Consider the following 23,825-nt stretch of genomic DNA (forward strand, 5'->3'; position numbering starts at 1 on the left):
GGAATAATGCACACAGCAGTGTGTGAAGCCTCTCTCAGCGGGAGCCAGGCAACGCGCTGATAATGGGCTGGGGATGAAGTAAATTTTTAAAAGCAAAATTACCAATAATAGAGTCCACATGCAGAGACTGTCTGCGTGGAAGCAAATAAATAAAAGTTCAGACAAAAGGGGCATGAACAGTGGAGCTATTTTGTGACTAGTTTTCTGTAGTTTATTCTGGTTGCCTGTCAGCGGGGGAAGTAACTAGGCAACTGTGAGAAGCTGAGAGGAGAAGCAAGCGGAGGGGACAGGGGCTGGGCAGGGGAGACTGCATGAGCAGGTGCTGCTGGAGCCCACCTTGCCAGCTGAGGGAATTGAAGAGGGGTTGTGGTTCTGCTAGGGGGCCTGCCAGGCTATATGAGAATGTGGTCCCTCTCGCTGCTGATGCATCTCTTTCTCCCCTTTCCACGGCCAAAGGCTACCCTGTAGCTGCAGCAAAAACTCATTGCAGAGAACAGAAACATAAAGCTGATAAAAAAACCTGCACCTCAAGCCAAATCTACCCTGGTTCCTGGGTGCAATCAATAACTCAGACTCCCAACCTCCCTGATGTTAACTGAGTTCTTGGCTTTGAGGGGCGGTTCGTTTCTGCTACTTTTCCTTCCTGGCCTCTGGAGGAGAACTCTGCAACATTAGAAAGACAGTCAAACACGTCGGCGACTCCCAAAGCCCTCTTCACTGCAGCCTTGTTTGCACTCTGTGGCTTTTCGTCCCTCCTCTACAAAAATTCATGCACATTCCCCCACCCTCAATGTCCTTGGAAATGCTGGGCCTCTGCATGGAGACAAGAGTATTACCGTGGGAATAAGTATTTGCTGTATTGCACCACCAGGGCTGACGCTGGGTCTCGAAAGTAATGTTCATTTGTTGCAAAGCCTGTGGACTTAAAAATGAGAGAATTTCCACATCTTAAGCCTAGTCTCCTGGTCACTGAATAAGAGCCCCTCAGTCCCCTCCCCCATACACTCTTTCAATTAGCAGATTCAAACCAATGGAGTAATTCTGGAAGCCAAAACATCATGTGACCTGTGTAACCAATGGCATAGGACGTGTATAGTCTATGGAAGCTCTGAAACAAGTTGAATAAATTTCAGCCCCTGGCATGTTCGTGATCTAATGCTTTTACTGGAACAATTTACAGACAGGCCGGTGAAAATCTTCAGACAATTACCAAGCAGTCAAGCAATGTGGGGAGGGCTTCTCTGCGGCTACTGCATTGAATGCAGGGTACTAAAGCAGTCGTGACAGTGCACAAGGCTCAAGGTAAGTTTCTGCTCCCTGGTGGGGTGGCTGTAACTTAGACCCAGCTGAGATGAAGACTTGTGAGCACAAATGCAAAATGTGCTGCTCTTTTTCCTTCCAACGTTGCTAGAACTGGAAAGTGTAGAGTCACACGCTCTTGCTAGGAAATGCATAGGCTGGAATAGCCATGAGAAGCAGATAATCCATGCAGAAATCAATCTTTTAAATAACTTTTTTTAAGTGCTCGATATTGGCCTCCTACTGGTGTTGTATGTGATCTTGCTTTGTTCTCCTTTAGTGGCTAGTCCATATAAGAGAAGAGTCAATTAAAAGACCCTCCCCCACACTGCTTCATAATTAGAGATAGAACCCTCGACCTCTAACACTACAAGCACCATGCTCTAACGATTTGAGCTAAAAAAGTAATTTCTCTAGCTGGCAGCTGTTGTAGGCTCTAATCCCCTTTACAGGAAGACCCATGTAGAGTAAATTACAGCAGAACATGGTTGTCGTACGTTCTGTAGTGCTAGGCTGGCTTTGAACTGGCTACCTTGTGCCTCCTGGCTTGTCAAGTCCCCACTCGAAGTAGCTTTTTAGCTTGCTCAGGTACTGCATGTGGAGTGTCTTGTATTAAAGGAAGGATGGGAGTGAAACAGCCAATGCTGTAATTCAGAGGTGATTTTCAGCTGTCTCCTAGACCCTGGAAATTAAACATGGACCATTTGGCTTAAAGCTGTCAGTTCTCTGCCTGGTAAGATTCTGCTTAAGAAAGCTGATCAAATGCCATCGCACAATGACACGAGATTCTGCCTTCTCTGATCCGAGGCCAACTCTGCAAACTGATAATGAAGGTGCCGCAGCATGCAGAGCACAGCTGCTCCATCAGTCCCGCTTGGAAGAGGGATGGTGCTCCAGACCGGGCAACTAACTGCTCTGCTATCCGTCTGCTCCGTGCACGCAACTTTTCAGGGAGTTCTGACAACAGCGATAGAGTTTAACGAATTGGGAGGGAGGAAATGTTCCAAAGCCTCCCCCAATTCTCTCCTAAGAGACTTAGCTATTGTGTCTGAGCGCAGTCGCCGCTTTCTGACAGCGAGGGCCAGGCGGTACTGGTTTGAGTTGAGCACATAAGGCAGGTGGACTCTTTGCAAGCCCACTTTAGGGAGCTTTGCCAAGGCACAGAAGCCCTGGCCTGCAGCATTCCCATTTACTCATGGCTGAGGTATGTGGCTGGGAACGCTGGCCACGCCAAACCTCTCCTCTTCCAGTCCTTCCCCCCCCCCCCCCCAAGTAACTACCAGTGTAAAAAGAGCAATATGGCCAAAGTACAGTGCAGAGAAATATCCAGGCAGCCAGAGGGCTGGGGGATTGTGGAGAAGAAGCAGGAAACTGCATTCCAATGGCAATCTTCCCACCCCCTCTCCAGTCCCTCCCAGGCTAAAAATGTTTTGTGCATCAACTAATCTTGCATGCTCTGCCTTTTGCATGGGAGGGGTTTGGAAACTGGCTGGTTGTGCTACTATTGCTGAATGGGGCTTCAAATGAGCGTGGAGGGAAAGCTCTTCCCTGCAGCTGGCCAAGGGTCAGTGGGATTGGGGCAGGGGCCAGTGAAGTTCAAGAGACCCTCTGCTCTAGGGATCCAAGCCTCAAAAGGGCCAGTGGTGTGGCTTTCTCCTCCTTTGAGACACCTTTACTGGTGCTGTTGACGGTCAGACAGCAGGAGGGTGGTGGGAGGTCACAGATCCAGAACCCCCGCCAATCTAGCCACTGACCTTCCTTCCCTCCAACCCCAGCAGGGATGAGGATCACCCATACCTCTTGCTTACCCCAGGCTCATGCTTCATGTGAATGGAGTTCTCTTCCCAGCTCACACCAGTGTAAGTGAAGAGTTTGGCCCCCTCTCTCTGTGCTGGAGAGATGCATGCTGCTTCCCTGGCAGGAGTGGAAAAACCCCAAACCAATCACCCATTAGGCTCTGGAGAACTTCTATCCAGCCATCGCATCCAGCAAGAGCAGTGGTCTCAGGGGAGCTGTGCAGCTCCTAGCCACAAAGGAAGTACAGAGGGGCTTTCTTTTAACTTGCCATTTCACAAAGGAAACAGTAACCCTCCCACTGCTGGGAATGAGACTGCCCCTCTGTATATGTGGGGGAGGTACCATTTATCTCCTGCTCCCAGCCCTGAGACAGCATCTTCCATCGGGGTGGGAATTGGCTTGTGAGGCCATCTCCCATGTCTTGCTTCCCACTGCAGTGCCCCAGTTACCTCTGCATTTGGGTTTCCCAAGTGCCTTGCTCACACAGGGGTGAAGGCTCCAGAGCCTTGGGTGATGGAATAACCAGTCCTGAAAGGGTTAAGAGAGGCTAGATGGGCCAATTAACTGCATAGGCTGCACCTGGAGGGGAGCCAGGGCTCAACAGTGCTTAGTTAAGGATGAAGCTCACCTGGGCAGGAATAGGTGGGGCTTCTATAAAGCTAAGAACAGAAGGGGGCTGCAGGGAGAAATAGTCTGCAGGTATTCCTGGACAGGAGGCAGGTGTGTTAGAGGTTACTGTATCTGGCAAGAAGTCAAAGGGGGAAGTGGCTAAAGGGAGTGGAAGAAGCTTGGCTGGGTACTAAACCCAGAGGTCCTAGTGGATAGGAGGAGGAAACAGGACAGAGCCTGGGAGGTAGCATCCAGGTCTGGGAGTAAGTAGGCTATAGTTGAGGAGCATAGGGTCCCAAGACTGGAACCTGGAGCAGAGGGCAGGCCTGGGTTCCTCTACCAGCCACTGGGCAAGTGTCACAGCCTTGGCCATAGAATGGAGGACTACTTGGAATGGCAGAGGGACAGCTTGTCCAGAGAGGTGCTGACCGAGCCCTGGAAGCAGAGAACTACTGTGACCTGGCCGGAGGGCTGAGTCACAAAGATGATGACTCCCTGGAGGGCAGGGCTGAGTGACTGCGGAAAGGGGCATCTGACCAGTGGTGAGCTAATCCCTAGATAAGCCATGAGGAGGCAGGTCAGGGGTGGGTAGTGAACCCTGTTACACTGTGTCTATGCTACTGCTGCCTCAGTGGAGCTGTACCCAGGTGGATTGGCAGGATCCACTGCAGGGAGCTGCCCCTGGCTGGCATGCCTGTGTCTCTATCCCAGGAGAACAGGGCTAAGTGTTAATGTCTAGGGCAGGGCTGAGGGCCAGAAGCCTGCAGAGAGAACAGCCTCTGTTCTGCTTTGCTACCTGGGATGTGTTACATGTTGCATCCATTAACCACTGGGTCCCTTTCTGAATAATAAATACTGTGATCTACAAATCAAGGCAAGGACTGTGCTTTGCTCTGGTTATGCTTGTGCCCAGGAGCCAGCTCTCTCAGTGGAGGACTGGTGCTCCTCTGGGGCTCTTCAGAGTGGTGCTTTTGCTGAATCCTGCTTGGGGTTGAAAATTTGTCTGGTGGGAGAATGAAATTACAACCCTAAACATCCAGCAGCCTGGGGTTGATGCACTGCTTGAGATGTCTGAGTGGCTCTCAAGCTAGCCAGGCAAGGGCTGGTGACAAGTTGTAAGCAATGACCTGCACAGTTCCCTGGCCCACCCCACAGCTTAGGAAAAACACAGGAGCTCAGGCTCTCACCCCTGAAAGGGGAGAGCAGCTTTTCTCTGGCCCAGTATTGCAGCCCTCTGTGAGAGCAGAGAGTCAGCTGTTCTAGGTATTACTTCACCTTCCTGTTCATAGGACTCTTCCCAAAAATCATGGGAGTTTCTAAAAGGAAAGCCTGTAGTGTGGGCGGGGGGGGGGGGGGGAGAAGCACTGGAGGGATGGGTAATGCAATATCGATTATTTCACTTTTCGGTCTCTGTTTCCAATCCAGCCAAGTTAGCAGTGATCAGAAGTTGTCTGATAGCACAGTCGTTCTCAACCAGGGGTATGCGTACTTCCAGGGGATACATCAACTCATCTAGATATTTTGCCTAGCTTTACAACAGACTACATAAAGAGCACTAGGGAAGTCGGTACAAACTAAAATTTCATACAATGACTTGTTTATACTGCTCTGTAAACTGTACATTGAAATGTAAGTACAATATTTATATTCCAATTGATTTTATAACTGTATGGTAAAAATGAGAAAGTAAGCAATTTTTCAGTAATAGTGTGCTGAAAATAGTGTGCTTCTGTATCTTTTATGTCTGATTTTGTAAGCAAGTAGTTAAGTGAGATGAAACTTGTGGTACGCAAGACAAATCAGACTCCTGAAAGGGATACAGTAGTCTGGAAACGTTGAGCCACTGACCGCCTCCGAAACTTGTCTGGTCTCTGTCCAGGCAGTAGGAACAGCTATATTGCACCGGACCACTGGTTCAGCTAGCCTGTATCCTTTCTCTGAGAGGAGCCAATCCCGGGTGCTTCAGAGGAAGGTGTAAACCTCTCCTTCCCCCATCTCGAACTGGCTGTGGGTGTTTTACCATAGTAACAGGCTGGGAATTACTCTCTCTCAGTATTGTATTGGAATGTGCCAAAGATAAGGACAAGATATAAGTGTTCTACCTGGTACAAGCCTTGGAGGTGGCTTCCTGCCCTTGGTACCAGGAATGCATGTGCCAAAGAGCTAAGGGGGTACCAGACAAAGAAGACAGAAAGATGATTGGCTAACTCTAGCCTGAGATGATGCATACAGTACCTTTTTACTTGTAACATTGGAAGTGAGGCTTTCTTGTAAGGTGAATTCAATGTTTCATGAAACGGCTTCCCGGAAATTTGTATCATATTGAACCCTTTTTCTTGTATTCTGTTATGATGACTTGTAGCAATAAACCTGACTGATGATGGTTATTTGGTTCGGGATGCAAGATACTCAGGAGACTAAAGTGTGGCTAAGCAATTGACTGGGCAGTTTACCAACAGAGTACACTTCCCCCCACATGTGACGTAAGCTGGCTGTCTCTGCAGAGAAGTCAAGGGCTAAGCACAGAATCTGCCGTACCCTCTCTGCCAACCCACAGGTTGTTCCTTGAGGCCTGGGGATCACAGCCACACTCTTTCCACATATTGCTGAATGAGACTGGTCTTGGGGTGGAGCCAGCATCGGAAAGGTTGAGAGATGCTGCTCTAGGAGACAGTCTCAGGAAGGCTGACCTGATTCCATTCAGGGCCTTATCCCTCACCAGCACTGTACCTGACCTGCCGATCAGCCGGATTTCAGGCCTATTGTTCCAGCAGTTTTCCTCAGTGAATGATGGCAAAGAGATTCACAAGAGGAGTGTTCTTGCTCGCTGCAGAGCTGGGCTTGTTTTGATCTGCTCTCTATGGGCAGCAGTGCTGGTGCCTCGCACGCACTACAGACATTTGCCATGCTTCAGGCCGCTCCCTGGAGTGTTGCCCGTCAATAACAAAGTGACTCTCGTTGCCTGTCCCTCTCCCTTCCAGGGCACACCTGGGGGATGGTGGTGGAGGGGTGTGTGGCAATTCTCCACCTCAGCAGTAGCTCCTAGAGGCCCCTATCAGAGGCACAACTCTTCATGGAGGCTGCACGGCCTTCCACAGCCTCTAGAGAAGGGAGGCACAAGCTGCTTCCTGTGCCCTAGACAAGGGGTGAAGTTGATCTACTGAGTCTCGTTTAAAGAGCAGTTAGAAACAAGAGCTGTTTTTATGATCTCTTCCTGGTTTTTGACTGCTGGGTGTTGGCCATAAGTCACTGCTCCCTTGGGACATGGCTGTACCTGTCTGCTGCTTATTATGGGACATCAGTGGTTCAGAGCTGAACCTGAAATATCCAGAGGTGCTACATGTCTCTTTCTCTCCGTCTCCCCCTCTCCTCCAGCAGTAAATGAAATAGAGGGTCACCGAAGTTGGTTTTCCCAGGCTCTTTGGGCAGAAGGGCTCTGGCTTCCACTGAGGTTGCACCTTCTCCACAGAGTGCAGCAGCATGCTGCCCCTGCTAGAATGCATTGCACCGACTGAATGAATATGAAAATGAATTACTCAGCTCCCTGAGCTGGAGGACGAGCTGCAGGGGTGGAGGGGAAGTTTTCCAGTCTGAATCCTGCTGATGCTTTCCTGAAGGGAAAGATGGAAATCTGAATTGTTTCATGTACTTTCTCTATTTGGCTGCAATGGCTGCTTTGCTGGTGAGTCTCACACTGTGGCTTTAAACTCTCTCCTTAAATTCCGTTTTTACCCCAAGATCCTTTCACTGGTAGAAGTGCAAGTCTGCGGCTGTTCCTGGCATCCTTTTTGCTGATGGGCCTGGTGTGCAGCTCATCCCCTCGCGCGCAGCACGCATGCTGCAGATTGACGTGGCTCTGGGGACTGGTTGCTGAGAGAAGGCTTGAAAGCCAAGCTGGGGAGTGACTGACAGTTGGATCCCCCACAGGGTGCTGGAAGGGGCAGCGTGGCTTGGAAAGACAGCGTGGGCAGAGGCGGCTCTGTTACGATGCACAGCTAGTGACGGAAAGAGAAACGGCCTAACTAGTCCACACAGGTGGTGGAGAGTGCAGGCTGGTTCTGGGCAGCAGTGCTGCGAACATCAGGGGGTTGTTTAATGCTTGCTGTACACACTCCTCAAGCAGACCTATGGTTATAAACTCTCTACACATGTGGTTTAGGCCTTCACTGATTTTTGGGTGCCCAATGTGAGATGCCTAATGTTCAGGGTGCATCAGTAGGCACCTGTTGTAGTCAATAGGCACTGCCTCAGCACCTCTGGGGAAAAATAAGACCTCTAGCAGTCTGAAGGCAGGCACTCAAAACTTAAGGCCTCTGCTTGGAAATGCTGGTGGAGTAAAGTGGTCATCAAGGGGTTAACTGGGTTATTCAGAGTATTATGGGTTGGAAGTATGTTCCATTTCCCCCGCTTCCTCCCCCCCCCCCCCTTATTTGCCAGCGTGGTGTCTCATCAGGGGGTGTGTTAAGCTGGAAATGACTGAGGTGTCGGTGTTTTTTCACTCAACCTCCTTGCTTCATACTCTCTGAATCTTCTCCTAGATCTTCAGATGGAGAATGAGCCATGATCTGTGCTAACTAAAAGGTGGTGGGGGGGTTTCCCTTGCCCAGCAGGAGAAATGGTAAACTCCTCATTCGACATGCAGATGGAGATGGGGGTGGGGAGTTAACGCACCTAAGTTCACACCCAGGTTTTGAGAACCCTGATGCTTGGCAGTGTTGGGCTCTAGTGTTTTATATGGGCTTGACCCACAACCCCCTAAAGTAGGGTGACCAGATGTCCCGATTTTATATGGACAGTCCCAGTATTCAGGGCTTTTTCTTATATAGGCCCCTATTACCTTCCACCTCACCCTGATTTTTCACATTTTCTATCTGGTCACCTACTCTGACACCCTATGGCTTTAATCTATTGACTTCTGTGGCCTTTGGCTCAAGTCCTTATTTTGGCCCATTATAAGGAGAGGAGGGAACATTTGCAAGATCTGGTGAGTGGATTCTGAACAGCCTTCATGTCTCTGAGTGTCTGGCATCAGGGGGTTTTGCTATGAGCCCACCTCTGCTCCATGTGGACATTTAATTCTCAGCAGGAGCCAAGTGTTGGCACTGAACCCCTAAGTACACCAGCTGGGTGAGTAGATTTGCTCCCCAAGTGGGATTAGCGTTTGGTACTTGACCTCTCCATTGCCTTCAGTGTGATCTGAATGTTAAAAGAAAATGGCTGGCTTATGGGTCTTGGGGGGGCCTCTAGTCCTGGAACACACTGCAAGCAAATCAGCAGGTGATGCTGTATAGACGAGGTTTGGTCTGTCTGCCTGCCTGTGCCAAGGGCCATAATTACTTACTGAGGGCAAGGACATAAGCATGTCACTGAGGGCAGACTTTGGCTGGGCTCCTGGTTTGGCTACTGCTTGCCCCGTGTACAGCAATGCACTCAATCTGTCTGGAATCCTTCTGTCAGTTCTTTCCTGTTAAGGATTTATCTGCTTGTTAAAGTATAGAACTGCAAGTCAGGAGCCGTGGGTGCTGTTTTTGGCTCTGCAACTGACTTCTTGAGCGGCCTTTGCCAAGACATTTGACTGCTCCCCTCTGTGCCTTGATTTCCTCATCTGTAAAACCGGGGTAGCAATAGGGGATTGTGAGGTTAAATTGAAGTGCTTTGCTGATCTTTAGCATCTGACATCTGGAGATCTCAAAGTGTTAGAGACGGAAACCTCCAAATCTCTGGGGAAGCTCCGAAATCCAGACCTGGAGCTGGCTCCAAATATCAATTTGCTCATTAAAGGCTGAACCCTAAAAGCTTGAATCTGAGCAGTTACGGATCTGAATTTTGCAGCGCAGGCCAATCTCTAACTCTGAAACTCGCCATGCAGCCGGTGCGGTGAGATGCAGAGTGCTCTTTATCCCCACCGGAATCCATGGCAGTTGCTGGTGCCCTGCACCAGTCTGGGATAGTGCAGACCTTCTTGTGCCAGACACTGCCTTTGGTTCACCCACCCCGCCGCCCCCGGATGTAGCTGTGGCAGGGGTGTATTTAGCATTTCCAGATGCAGCTAATTAGGCAGACCTTTAATGTGACCAATAGTGCACATAGCCTGATGCAAGTGCAACTGAGGCATGTTTATAATAAATAAGGGCTCCCAGGGCAAGGGAAAAGGCTAGTCAGACAGCCAGTCCTCTGATCTTTCAATGCTTTGGATTTCTTCTTGACTTCTGTGGGGTGAGGGAGGGAAAGATGGGGTTGTTAGAAGCCTCAGGCCCTAGGGACTTGGCCTTGTGATATACTGAGTGTCTCAGTTCTGGGCAACTGCCCTGTTTTCCCCCTCTAATGGTCCAGTAAGGGCATCCACCCTCAGGCTCCTGGCTCCCCAGCTGTTGCCATTCTTGGATGGAGACTCGCATCTCTCCTGCTTCTGACCAGGGTGTTCCAGGCTGCCCAGTTCCCTGATTCTGCTGTGATCTCACTGGCAAATCAGACTGCCGGAGCAGGCCCACTTTGCTTTTCTTCTCAGATGGTTACAGTGTGATTGCTCCAGATAAAAGGTACCACGCAGGACTGCCTATGCAAGCCCAGTTATTTTGAGGGTATGAGTGCTACAGAGAATCTATTAAAAACAATAAGACCCTATACACATCTTAATAAGCTAACCAGAGTTTCCCCCTCACCCTGCTCCAAATACCTCCAGCATGGGCTCTGGCAGGCAAGTCCATCAAACACCCCCCCAAGGGGTCTTTTTTTGTGGTCACGAGTTCATAACAGCCTCAGCTCAGAAGTAGTACCCAGTCTTATGGACTTCAGTAGGTGAATGTCCAGGACTGGGGACCTCGCTGTCCATTTGCTGGATTGGAAAAGACCCTGAGCCTGTTTGAAACCAGGTTGTTTATCCAAAACTCCTGAGAAGCCTGGAATTTAGTCTCCAGGTGGAAGGGGGTCTCAGCTATGATGATACGTTTCTGGGGTTGGATGATCTTGTGGGTCATTTAATCCATCCCCCTTCATCGTAGCAGGATTGAGCGAGTTAGCTTGCACCACCTGTGATAGGTGGGTGCAGAATCTAGCCTAGATTACCTTCCATGGAGGGGTAATTCCAGCGGCCACCTTTGCAGGCTGTTCTTGTTGGTAGCCAAGGGTTGAATTGGGTTGGCTCGCAGGGCTTGCTTGTCCTAGTCCACTTCCTGAGCTCAGAATCTGAGCTTTTATTTTTTTTAAAGTAAATCTCTGTGTCCCTTTTTAGCAAAGACAAGCTTCACGCTGTGGACTGACTATACAATAACTCGGGGACTTCTGTTTGGCTGCAGGCAGCCTGAGCCAATAGCTTTGAGAGAGCTGTGAACTGCCTCAGTGTGGTTCATGAGAATGTTAGCTCTGAAGCCTAATGAAGCATATTCAAATGTTCTCACTATTAAACTATTTTACGGCTGATTAGAAGAAACAAGAAAGGCCAGGGGTGATCATATTGGGAAGAGGTGCATAATCTGTGAGAGTGGCCTCCTCTCGGGCACCCCCTGGTGCTCTCAAGGCAGCCCTGCAAGCAGCCGCTTGCCTTGGTTTCCCTGCTTCGTTCCTCATATAAACTCCACACAAACTGTTTGGTCCAATAATGCTCCTTCTCCCAGGGTTTAATTTATTGACATAAGACAGAAAACAAAACTCCAGTTCTGGGGCTTCTTCGCCCCCAGCTCTACTGTCTGCAGCTCTTCCCTGCCCAGGCAGATCACTCACAGCCTTACCTGGCTGGAGCTGGAGTCTTTTCTGACTCCTGGGGAGTCTGCTCTCTTTCCATCCTATACCACCCTCCCCTTGGGATCTGGTTTATGCACAAAACAGTTCAAAATAGTCTTCTCGTCCACGGATTTACCCTCTTATCCCGGCTCCTCTGTGGCCTTTCCTGCCTGTAATTTCACTCCCGAGTTCCAGGGCTCTCTGGAGCCTGCTCACTCCCAGCAAACTCTGATTCTCCCCCCGACCCCCACAGCTTCATGCTGCTCTTATAGGGGAGCCCGGGGAACCTCTGTTCAGGTGTACCTCCTTAGTCATCCGAGTGGCTGCCCCAGCCCTTAAGGGGTAAGCCACCCCATTACGCTATTATTCCTATCTTTCCAGTGGGTACTGGGTGGGATGCAGACTGTTCCATCGTGACGTTAGATTCCCTTAAAGTTCTGTACATTCACGCTCCTCAGACCCACTTAATAATGTGTAAGGAAGTCTAAACAGGTGTCTTACATCCTGACCAGCAAGCAGGCGCAGGCCAAAGTAGGGAGTCACCTACTCTAATGTACGCATTCCTCCATCTAACATTGGAGCCCAGTCCTCTCATCAGCTGTGCACGTGCATCTCCAGCTGAACGCTAGAGAACTGCTGCGTTTCTTGCTACATTCCCCCCCCTCTCGGGCGCATAGAATATGCCAGCATTGAGTCCAGGGGCAGAGTCCCAAGTGATGTGTAAAGGAAGCAGGGAGGGTTTTGCATGAGCAAGTGGGTGTGTAGACATGAAGGGAGTCTAGGGGGAATTTAATGGTTGTATAATCTCAGAGAGGAGGGACAGAAGAATGAGTAAATAGCACCAATTGAAGCTCCCTCTAGACTTGCTTAGATTTGCTGGGACTCCGCTCTGAATGTACCCCACAGGCGCTAACTCTGCTGAGTAAGCTGTTGGCTGAGAATTGCTGTCCCAGCTCTGCTGGTTTGATTTTTCCAGGATTATTGTGCTTGCCAAAATTGGATTTGGAGGGGCCACACAGCAGCTGCTGTGCCTAGGAGGGAAGGGGTATTAAAAAGCCTTGGCGGATCGCAAAAGATTCTTTCTTCCAACCTACATTTACTACATCACATGCGACCTCTCTGGCTGAGCTGAAAGCCCTGGGTGGCTGGTGTCTCAATGTGTCTGCACCTACTCTGGCCACCGCGTGGTGGCTCTGGTCCGAATAAGACCAGCTTTTCTGTTTAGTCCTCAGGGTTTGCTCTCCTCAGCAATTTGGACAAGCAGCTTGGCTAACAGGAGAACAAGGGGAGTGTTGACTAAACAGCAGATAACGAGCGCTAATCATAATGCAAACAAACACTCTGTGGCTCCAGGCGTGTTCAAAGTAAATGTCTCAATTAACATAGAGGACCTTTTTAATTTTTTTTTCCAGGTTTTTTTGTAGTTGCAGGCAACTTCGTCTTTTGGATCAATTAGATTGGTGACAGTCAGCTCAGAGTGTACATACAAATGAAGAACCAAGGTGCCTTTTGGTGTCTCTGTAATTTGTGCTTTCACTCAAAATCTATGGCAGGGCAGCAATCGGAACGAGTCCATCCCAAGTGAAACGAAGGGCTTGTCTACACAGGGAAGGAGTACTTGTGGCACCTTAGAGACTAACAAATTTATTTGAGCATAAGCTTTCGTGAGCTACAGCTCACTTCATCACATGCATTCAGTGGAAAATACAGTGGGGAGATTTATATACATAGAGAACATGAAACAGTGGGTGTTACCATACACACTGTAACCAGAGTGATCACTTAAGGTGAGCTATTACCAGCAGGAGAGCGGGGGAAGAACCTTTTGTAGTGATAATCAAGGTGGGCCATTTCCAGCAGTTGACAAGGAACATCTGAGGAACAGTGGGGGGTGGAAATAGTTTTACTTTGTGAGATGACCCATCCACTCCCAGTCTCTCTATTCAAGCCTAAGCTAATTGCATCCAGTTTGCAAATTAATTCCAATTCATTGGTCAAACTGGACAGTCTCTACATAAAAGAATAAATGGACACAAATCAGACATCAAGAATTATAATATTCAAAAACCAGTTGGAGAACACTTCAATCTCTTTGGTCACTCGATTACAGACCTAAAAGTTGCAATTCTTCAACAAAAAGAAAAGGAGGACTTGTGGCACCTTAGAGACTAACAAATTTATTGGAGCATAAGCTTTCATGAGCTACAGCTCACTTCATCGCTGAAGTGAGCTGCAGCTCACGAAAGCTTATGCTCCAATAAATTTGTTAGTCTCTAAGGTACCACAAGTCCTCCTTTTCTTTTTGTGAATACAGACTAACACGGCTGCTACTCTGAAACTTGTCAATTCTTCAACAAAAACTTCAAAAACAGACTTCAACAAGAGACTGCTGAATTGGAATTAATTTGCAAACTGGATACAATTAACTTGGGCTTGAATAGAGACTGGGAGTGGATGGATCATTACATAAAGTAAAACTATTCCCCCCCCCCCCCACTGTTCCTCAGATGTTGTTGTCAACTGCTGGAAATGGCCCACCTTGATTATCACTACAAAAGGTCGTTGTCCCCCCCCCCCCTCCTGCTGGTAATAGCTCACCTTAAGTGATCACTCTCTTGTTACAGTGTGTATGGAAACACCCATTGTTTCATGTTCTCTATGTATATAAATCTCCCCACTATATTTTCCACTGAATGCATCTGATGAAGTGAGCTGTAGCTCACGAAAGCTTATGCTCAGATAAATTTGTTCGTCTCTAAGGTGCCACAAGTACTCCTTTTTCTTTTTGCGAATACAGACTAACATGGCTGCTACTCTACACAGGGAGTTATTCCTCATTGTCTCATTCCAGAATAAGTGTCCACGCAGGGAGTAGATACACCCTTAAGGGTGTGTCTTCACTGCATAGCTAACCTAGACTCCCCCTCTCCCCCATACAACTCTCTCCCCTGCGTTTGAGGGTGCTTTAAACCCAGGCCAGCTGGCCTGACTGAGGAGGTAGGTTAAAGCCTGGGTGCCATTTTCACTGAGCTGGAACCCCCCCACTTTGCAGACCAAGTCACTCAGTACCACTCGTTCCCCAAGGCCTTCTGCCCGTTCCCCCTGTGTGCCCAGGAGGACAGACGAGTTCTACCACAATGCACTGGGGAAGATGCATAGCGTAGCTCAGCTCACTGCAGCACGGAGACCCATGGGATGTATCCTCTGGGTCCTAGTGCCACATGGAGGAGGGGAGCACAGCACTAGTGGGATACAGTCAATTAGGCAGGGCTTTGCAGTGTGGCTGCTCACAGCTAGGCTAAGCTATCCTGGGTCCTAGGACCTGAATGCCAATCACCTGAGTTAACCCTGCAGTGTTGACCTACCCTAACTGCATGTGCTTTCATACTCTTACCCTTCCTCCTCTGCCCCTGTTTACATGCTAACCTACAGCAAAATAACCCTCTGGGGGCAAGCAAGGTGCATCCCTCTTGGTTTTGCTAGGCACAGTCACACTGCCAGGAAAAGCATAGCTGGAAATGGGACAGCCCATGGAGGAATGACTGATCAGCAAGGTCCAATTGAATAACAGAGGCAGATGAGATGCCTGAAAGCTGCAGACCCTCTTTGAGAGAGGTGGTAGCACCTGGTCTCCTCTCACTGCCAGGTTCTTTCTAATTGGAACACATCCCCGTTCTGTTCCATCCTTCTCTTTCTAGTCCAGTAAGAGACTGGCAGCTCTATTCCAAGAGTCCCCTCATGCATGTTCTGCTTAAGAAGAAGTCCATGTTGGCCACTTGATCCAATGAAGTTGGCCAAAAGCCACCGGCCAGCCCCAAAATAGCAATCATTGATTGACGCATGCTCCAATTCTGCTGCAAATTTTGGCAGCTGGTGATGAATCTTGTGGAACAAATAAGGTTGCCAGGACAGTGAATCTGTCTGCTGCATGGCACTGAGGAATCCTGCCAGCTGCCTCACTTTCTTCCTTAGACAGGCCAAAGGTCTCTTTAAAGGCAGGCCTTCCTCCTGCCTAGGCAAAGGAGCCAGTAACACCAGTCACCCAAGGACTATATGCAGACTTCCCCAAGCTTGGATTTCTCTCTGGCTATCCCTGGTGCGAAGTGCCAGACAACAGAAGTATTGAGGGCAACATTTTCAAAAGAGCTCAGCACCTTAGTAACTAGTATTATAGTAATGCCTGGGCTGACCGGTCTCAGGTGGGTCCTCTGTTGTGCTCGGTGCTGTATGTACACACATTTAGTCCCTGCCCCGAAGGGTTTACTGTCTAAATCTATAAAGCAAAGAGTAGGAAGAAATATTGTCCCCATTATGCTGATGGGAGGGGTAGGAGAGAATGAGGTGGAGTAAGTGATTTGCCCAAGGTCAAGCATGAAGTCGGTGGGCGAGCTGGCAATTGACCTAGCTCTCCTGAGTCTCTGGGCTGGTCTACACTGAATCTCACTTCCTGATTAACTATGCTGGACTACCTATTCCTGATTTAATCCAGAATAAAACCATCCACACATGGCATTAGAGAGCCATAGTCCAAATTATCTTAATCCACTGTCTGTTTTAAATTCACACCCTACCTTTAATCTGGATTAACCTTCAATTCAGTGCCTTAACCACAAGACCATCCCTCTTAGGATATGATCTTGGGGTTTATACCTAGTGAATTTATTTCTGGCGAAACTATACTTTCTTAATGCAGTACTGTAATATCAGTCCTCCCCAACTTTTATTAAAATATTGAATATTGGAAAAACAGTTCTAATCATATAAAACATACTACATTCTAAAACAAAGTGGTAACTTTTGCCATTAAATAACACACTCAAACATGAAGTTTCATGTGTGGATTAACTCATGGTAATCATCAGCCCCAAAGTTTGAGACTCTCTGCAGGCCATGGAAACGAAGTGAGGCAGAACAGAATATGTAGCGGAGAGCTGTTAGTACAATTACAAACTCTGAATCAAGAGAAGGATTGTATCCAAGGAGGGCTGCCTTTAAAAAAAAAAAAAAAATCAGGTACGGGGTGTGGATTTCCTTCCTTTAATTACAGTCTGGATTTGTAACGGCAAGAGGCTCCGTCAATCAAAAACAAAAGAAAGGGTTTCAAGTACAGAGAAACACTCCCTCAGTTAATTACTGTTAACCGGAAAGGAGATTACTGGGAGTGTTAGAAAACGAATATCGCTCTTGAGACCTCTCCTAGAGGATAATAACAGGGCCATGTCACAGGACTTGGTGATCTGAATAATCCCGTTTGCTAATGCACAGACTGGTTTATAGCAGGACAGTTTATGTAGTACGGCATGAAGGATTTACATTCACTATGTCTGTTCTCCACTGTTGGAGATAGGAGACTTCACTGCACAAAACCTCCAGTCTAGTGAAGTGGTCATGAGCGGGTTAGCTGGGTTACCGAGAGTATTGAGATGGCACTGTGCTCCCACCCATCCCTTGCTTTTTGTTTAAGTGGGCATTGATGGTTCTCCAGTTGCCCAGGAACATGAATCACCTGGTTATCCCCCTGCCTCCAGCATGAGGGAGACTTGCTTGTGCTTAATTGGGTGTCTGTTCCCTGACACCACCAGGCACTCTCCTCTGGGCCATGCCAGCCCTCACTTTGCCTTGCAGGTAACAGTAGGTGCATCTGGTCCCCTGAGCTGCTTTGAAGCAGTCTCCTGTAGTGTCCAGCCCCTTATCTCTGAACACACTCTGAAATACCAGGTCTGCTGTTCCCAAAGGAACAGTGTCACAGCTTGCGTGTGTCAACTCAGGATCAGCTCCTTGCTTAATATCACAGCACTGAGATATAGTTATAGTGAAAACAGGATAAGTTTACTACCGAAGATTCAAGACTCCAGTGATTGTGAGTAAGAACGGGAACAAATGGTTACCTATGAAACAAAATCCTAACATGCTTTCTAGAGACTACACTTAATAAGTTAGACTTCTTTAGACAAAAGAGTATCTTTCACAAAGTTCCCTGCAGCGTCTTCAACAAAGTCTGGCTGAGACCCAGTTTCATGAATGTAAACCCGCTGCCCATTTACTTCCTATGTGCAAGATAAGGAGGTGTTGTCTTTGCCTTCTAACTTCATGCCCAAAGTTCATTGTCTGTACTCAGACAGGATAACCCCCGGGGCTTGTTTTTCCTACGTACTTCTGTCCGGTTGACTTTACACCTTTTGTTGACTATATATGTAAATAAGTATCCACTGTGTTAGCCTATGCTGCTTAATTAACATCCTGACAGAGAGACAGACTCTAAGAACATTTTCTGTGTGTGTGTGTGTGTGTGTACGTACACGTGCATTTCACAACGATAACAACCAGTGTGACACTGGCTTTCATTTAAGACCTCACTTGATGCTCTTTGGTGAGCCAGAATGTACATCCCAGAATTGGGACATTCCTGGAACCCCTTTTGTCAGTTGGCATTAAGAGGCTCTTGGGTCACAGTTTCCCCTCTCTTATATGCACACACATGCTGCTTTTTTTATTCAGCTTTATTCCAGCAGATGGACTATTTCCCAGCCTGCAGGGCTATGAGGAGAGAGTTTGTTTTTGTTGAACTGAGCGTTTCCTTTACAAAACTTAGTAAATCATTTTCTTTCAAGATGAGGGAAGGTCTCCTTGTGAAGGAACGTTTGCTAACCTGGATTTTGCCAGGCAGCAGGAAGCACCTGGTAGAGGAATATCATGCTCCCTCGAAACAGAAGTGGGGTCTGTCTATGGTATGTACTTATATGGCCCCATCTCTGAAGTATCTGAGCACCTCACAACATTTTATGTATTCTCACAACACTCCTGTGAGGCAGCCATCTTAGAGGGGGAACTGAGGCTCAGAAAGGCAAAGTGACTTTGTCCAGGATCACACAGGCAGTCTGTTAGAGCAGGGACTCGGGTCTCCTGGCTTCCAGGCTAGTGCCACTGGACCATCCTGTGTGTGTGTGTAATATCAGCAGGTGGGCGTGAGTGTTCTGACAATTCTGCTTTTACCCATATTGCCAACCCCAAGCACTGAAAAGGTTTGAGTCAGGGCCCCCCCCCCAAAAAAAGATTGTGAGCTTTTCTGAAATGTTGGGTTTTTTTTTTACTTTGCCTTCAGCTTTGTGAGCATTTAAGTGCCCCTTGCTTCATATTTTCCAGCTGTTCTCCAACTATGAAGGCTAGAAACTTCCCAGAATCACTTTGTGAAAGCTGAGACCTCATTGTGGATAGTTCTCTGAAAACATCCACTCAATGTTCAGCAGCAGTCAAAAAAGCTAACAATGTTGGGAATCATTAGGAAAGAAAATATCGTATTGCCGCTATATAAATCCATGGTATGCCCACATCTTGAATACTGTGTGCAGATTTGGTCACCCCATCTCAAAAAAGATGTATTGGAAAAGATTGAGAAAAGGGCAACAAAAATGATTAGGGATATGGAATGGTTCCCATATGAGGAGAGATTAATAAAACTGGGACTTTTCAGCTTGGAAAGAAGACTAGTAAGGGGGGGATATGATAGAGGTCTATAAAATCATGACTGGTGTGGAGAAAGTGAATAAGGAAGTGTTGTTTACTCCTTCTCATAACACAAGAACTAGGAGTCACCAAATGAAATTAATAGGCAGCAAGTTTGACTTCCTTTTGTTTTAATCTGTGGAACTCTTTGCCAGAGGATGTTGTGAAGGCCAAGACTATAACATGGTTCAAAAAAGAACTAGATAAGTTCATGGAAGATAGGTCCATCAATGGCTATTAGCCAGGCTGGGCAGGGATGGTGTCCCTAGACTCTGTTTGCCAGAAGCTGGGAATGGGCGACAGGGGATGCATCCCTTAATGATTACCTGTTCTGTTCATTCCCTCTGGGGCACCTGGCATTGACCGCTGTCGGAAGACAGGATACTGGGTTAAATGGACCTTTGGTTTCACACAATATGGCCGTTATGTTCATGTAATCACCTGACTCCAGGAGCTGGGGCTTTAAGAGAAGCACCAAATATCATGAAACTCGTGATAAAACCCTGAGTTGGCAACACCTCTTTACTTACCTCTGGGGGTAGTGAGACTCTGCTCTTGGACGCAGTCCTGGGAGAACACAGCAGCACGGATTACCCAGCTTGCTACTGGTCTTTTCTAAAACCAGCACGCGGCTAATGAATTCTGTCTTTATGGTGGGAATCCTGCTTTGCTGCTGCTCCCATCCCAAGCTAGTGAGCAGAGAGACAGGCAACATTTTCTCTGAGGCATGTAGTCTGTAGGAGCCTTCCCGTGCCCTGCTCCCACCACTTGCCACTGAGATGTCTGCCTCTCCATTCCTGCAGGCTCCTGGCTCTGCGGATGTCCCCTCCATGGCATTCTGATGGAATCATCTGAGCTGTGTCCTCCCCTAAGGCCCTGCCTTCCATTCTGCCCAGCCTTACTGCCTTGAGACACCTGGTTTGCCAGCCTTTCTCTTGGTCTCACTCCCTATCGCTTTAACTCGGAGGGATAATTCTGATCTTCGGGATTGGGTGATAGCAGCTAGCCAAGTCTCTGATTAAACTGAGGGCTGTTGGAGTCCACATCATATGCCGTCTAGTGCAGTCTAGACGAGTGTCAAAGTGCATCCGCATCTCTGCTTTGAAGCGCAGGCGTGGGGGTGGGGGTGAGAAAATAGTGGTAAGTGGTTTTTGCACTCGAGGATCTTACCCCTCGGAAGGAGGGGTATGACAGCAAGGAGCGAACACTGCGGGGCAGGGCCGGTCTTCGCTTCGTTGGCTCTACAGAGCCTAGCAGAATGAAGCCCTGGGCTTGGCTGAGACCCTGAGTTCTACCGCCTTCGACAGGAGCTCCAGATGTCTGTTTAGATGAGAGAGAAGCTCTTCTTGTGCCTCTTGCTGCAGTGCTGCGCGCGCTCTCGCTCTCTCTCTCAGGGCCTCTGCTGCTAGCAGCCAGAGGCCATGTAGCTTTCGAGTAGAGGTGGGCTGAGGAGAGGATGCTGTCATCCCGATGTGGGCCAAGGGCAGCTGCACAACCTGGCATCCTGTCCGTGGCCAGAGCACGGGGACTGGGAGCAGTGGCAATCGAGCCAGTCCAAAGAGGTGAAATGGGGGGAGGGCATTGTGGGAAATGGGATGAGTTGGGAAAGTGCCGAGTGGAGGAAGCAAGGAGGTAAATTAAATAAATAAATGGCTGTCCTTTGAGGCAATCATTACATTTTGGGAGGAAGCTTGTAAGACCAGCATTGTCTGGATCCAGGCAAGATTTAGGTCAGGGCTCTGGGTTTGACATGCAGTGTTTGACTTGCGGGGCTCAATGATGGTGCTGAAATCACACACAATTTCCACTGTCTAGGGCTAAAATCTTAGGGGATTGGCTGTTGCCACGCAACTGACTACAAAGATCAGCACGGGGGTAAAAAGAACCTCCTCCGGCTTTGGATCCAGAGCCAAAACTGTGTGGGAGCAGCCCCGGGGACTCTGTTTTGACCCTTCCCACAACCCCTGATTGGCAAAGGGTTTCTGGATTTGACCTTGTAGAACCAGCATTACAGCTGGCATGACTGGGAGTAGCAGCTGCTGTGAATTTTGTAGTCAGCACCAGGCAGGGAGCATTTATATGTTGGTTTTGTTCTTTGCTTTGTGGATGAAATTCGTTCCTGTGCATAGGACCTGCCCAAGGCCCCCAGTCAATATCCCATCTGCTCCCGAGGGTGGGCGTAGGTGGTGCAAATGACTTTTGTTGGCACTGGGTTCAATTTCACCCTCTCTGGATAAAGGGAGCGGATTGGTGGTGTTGCTTCCACTCGGGAAGGTGCCTTTACATCACACTGTTGTCCCAGGGGTGGATCTGGCTTTTATCCCCTGCACGGACTGCGGAGTGTGCCGTGTCTGTACCCATTTTCTAGGGAAAGAGCAGACACATGGGGAGAGTGAGTGGTATGAATATTCACGGGGGAGGCAGCAATCCAAAAGAGATCACTGAACTGAAATCTGATGATAGTGCTGAGTGTCTTACTATCACAAATTACTCCCAAGTCAAGTTAGCTTCCCTGTGTCCCCAATGATGCCGTTGACAGCCTGTCCAGAGGGAGACGAATGCGCAGTGGCAGGGAAGTGCAGCCTTCCTCTTGCTTGAGAGCAGTCTCACCTATTCCTGGCTGTGCCTGGAGGCAAGAACACCACAAATGGTTAGCATCTTGGGGCCGGGTTACAGTGGGATCTGGAAACCAGATATAGGTGTCTGGGGGGCCTGTGGCAGCCAGGTTCCTGAGAACTATGGTGTGAGCTGGGGACATCTGTGGGACGGGCGACAGCAGTGGTAGCTCTGTTAGCTGTGAACTACATGAAACTGGCTGCAGCATCTGGAAATCCACGGCATCTGATAGCCTGGCCAGAAAGCCTAGTCTCAGCATGCCATGCCCCCCGCCCCCAAGTGTTCTTTGCCCACTGTAAGCGGGTGGGGTCCAGCAGTGGAATCAGTCATAGGAAATAGCTCAGCAGAATAGCAGAACTCTGTCATTCTGGAAAAAGAAAAGGAGGACTTGTGGCACCTTAGAGACTAACAAATTGATCTGAGAATAAGCTTTTGTGAGCTACAGCTCGCTCCATCGGATGCATACGGTGGAAAATACAGTGGGGAGATTTTATATACACAGAGAACAGGAAACAATGGGTGTTACCGTACAGACTGTAAGGAGAGTGATCAGGTAAGGTGAGCTATTACCAGCAGGAGAGTGGGGGGGACACCCTTTTGTAGTGATAATCAAGGTGGGCCATTTCCAGCAGTTGACAAGAACGTGTGAGGAACAGTGGGCGGGGGAGGGGAATAAACAGGGGGAAATAGTTTTACTTTGTGTAATGACACATCCACTCCCAGTCTTTATTCAAGCCTAATGTAATGGTGTCCGGTTTGCAAATTAATTCCAATTCAGCAGTCTCTCCTTGGAGTCTGTTTTTGAAGTTTTTTTGTTGAAGAATTGCCACTTTTAGGTCTGTAATGGAGTGACCAGAGAGACTGACGTGTTCTCCGACTGGTTTTAGAATGTTATAATTCTTGACATCTGATTTGTGTCCATTTATTCTTTTACATAGAGACTGTCCGGTTTGACCAATGTACACGGCAGAGGGGCATTGCTGGCACATGATGGCAGATATCATATTGGTGGATGTACAAATGAACAAGCCTCTGATAGTGTGGCTGATGTGATTAGGCCCTATGATGGTGTCCCCTGAATAGATATGTGGACACAGTTGGCAACGGGCTTTGTTGCAAGGATAGGTTCCTGGGTTAGTGGTTCTGTTGTGTGGTGTGTGGTTGCTGGTGAGTATTTGCTTCAGGTTGGGGGGCTGTCTGTAAGCAAGGACTGGCCTGTCTCCCAAGGTCTGTGAGAGTGATGGGTCGTCCTTCAGGATAGGTTGTAGATCCTTGATGATGCGTTGGAGAGGTTTTAGTTGGGGGCTGAAGGTGATGGCTAGTGGCATTCTGTTATTTTCTTTGTTGAATCTACAATCTGTCCTGAAAGACGACCCATCACTCTCTCAGATCTTGGGAGACAGGCCAGTCCTTGCTTACAGACAGTCCCCCAACCTGAAGCAAATACTCACCTCCCCCCATGCAGGAGATGGCTGTCCTGGGTGGACCTTGGTCTTGTGAATGATACAATGAGGGTAAAAGGCTGGAAGATGGGTAGATACTGAGTGCTGGGTAGAACCACTACCGGGTAACTCAGAGCAAATCCCTTGGCCTACAGGGGTAAAAGGCAAACGCATGAGCACTGGATGCTGCATCTGAACTGTGATTTCCCATGTAAAGAAATTGTAGTTTCTAAGGATAGCTGTGCTATCCACAGCCAAATATGAAAATGGACAGCCCCTGTTCATCCCATGCACTGAGGCAGAGATGGAATACTTTCTCCTCCCTTCAGCTTGGGAACTGAACAGTTGTTGGACTCAAAGGGTTAAAAGGAGACCTTGTACTACCCACAGGGGACAACAATCCATAATTACCTTGTGATGCAAGGGACTGGAGACTGTACCTGGGACAGCCCCAGCCTGGGTGTGGAGACTCCAAGCGTATGTGGTGCACTAGGCCTGCTCGGTCCTCTTGTCCCCAAGAAACTGTCTCCTTGTCATGCCAAATTGGAGTCCCCATTAGCAGCCTTGCCATGTGAGGTCCTCAGGCGACCGGAAGCAGCAATTCATTGTATTGTAAATGTCGGAAGGATATTCGGGTATTCTGTCTCATGTCTGGCAAGTTACAGGGAAATAACTAATACTGCTGGCATCTTCTCTACAAAGGATGGGGCCTAGCTATCTCCAGTTCCAGTCCCATTTTGGGTGGATGCTTATCGTCATGTACTTAGCGCATGAGAACTTGGCTGTCTGAGCCGCACCATGCCACCCCTTCATGACGTGTCCTGCACTGACTCCAGGGAT

The 23,825-nt window shown here is 48.5% G+C and overlaps 1 protein-coding gene across 2 annotated transcripts in view; it reads left to right on the forward strand.

Moving 5' to 3' along the window:
• Nucleotides 1-1,149: 1,149 nt before the first annotated feature.
• The window catches only part of SRRM4 (serine/arginine repetitive matrix 4), a 282,156-nt gene continuing 259,480 nt past the window's right edge, over nucleotides 1,150-23,825 (forward strand). The window contains exon 1 of one of the 2 annotated variants that reach the window (XM_074972531.1): nucleotides 1,150-1,302. In XM_074972531.1, the coding sequence (XP_074828632.1) occupies nucleotides 1,260-1,302 (43 nt within the window). In that variant the 5' untranslated portion in view covers nucleotides 1,150-1,259. The remainder of the gene's footprint in view (nucleotides 1,303-23,825) is intronic. The other variant, XM_074972534.1, reaches the window with a different exon arrangement.

The sequence above is a fragment of the Natator depressus genome, chromosome 15 (assembly GCF_965152275.1).
Source record: "Natator depressus isolate rNatDep1 chromosome 15, rNatDep2.hap1, whole genome shotgun sequence".
NCBI lineage: Eukaryota > Metazoa > Chordata > Testudines > Cheloniidae > Natator > Natator depressus.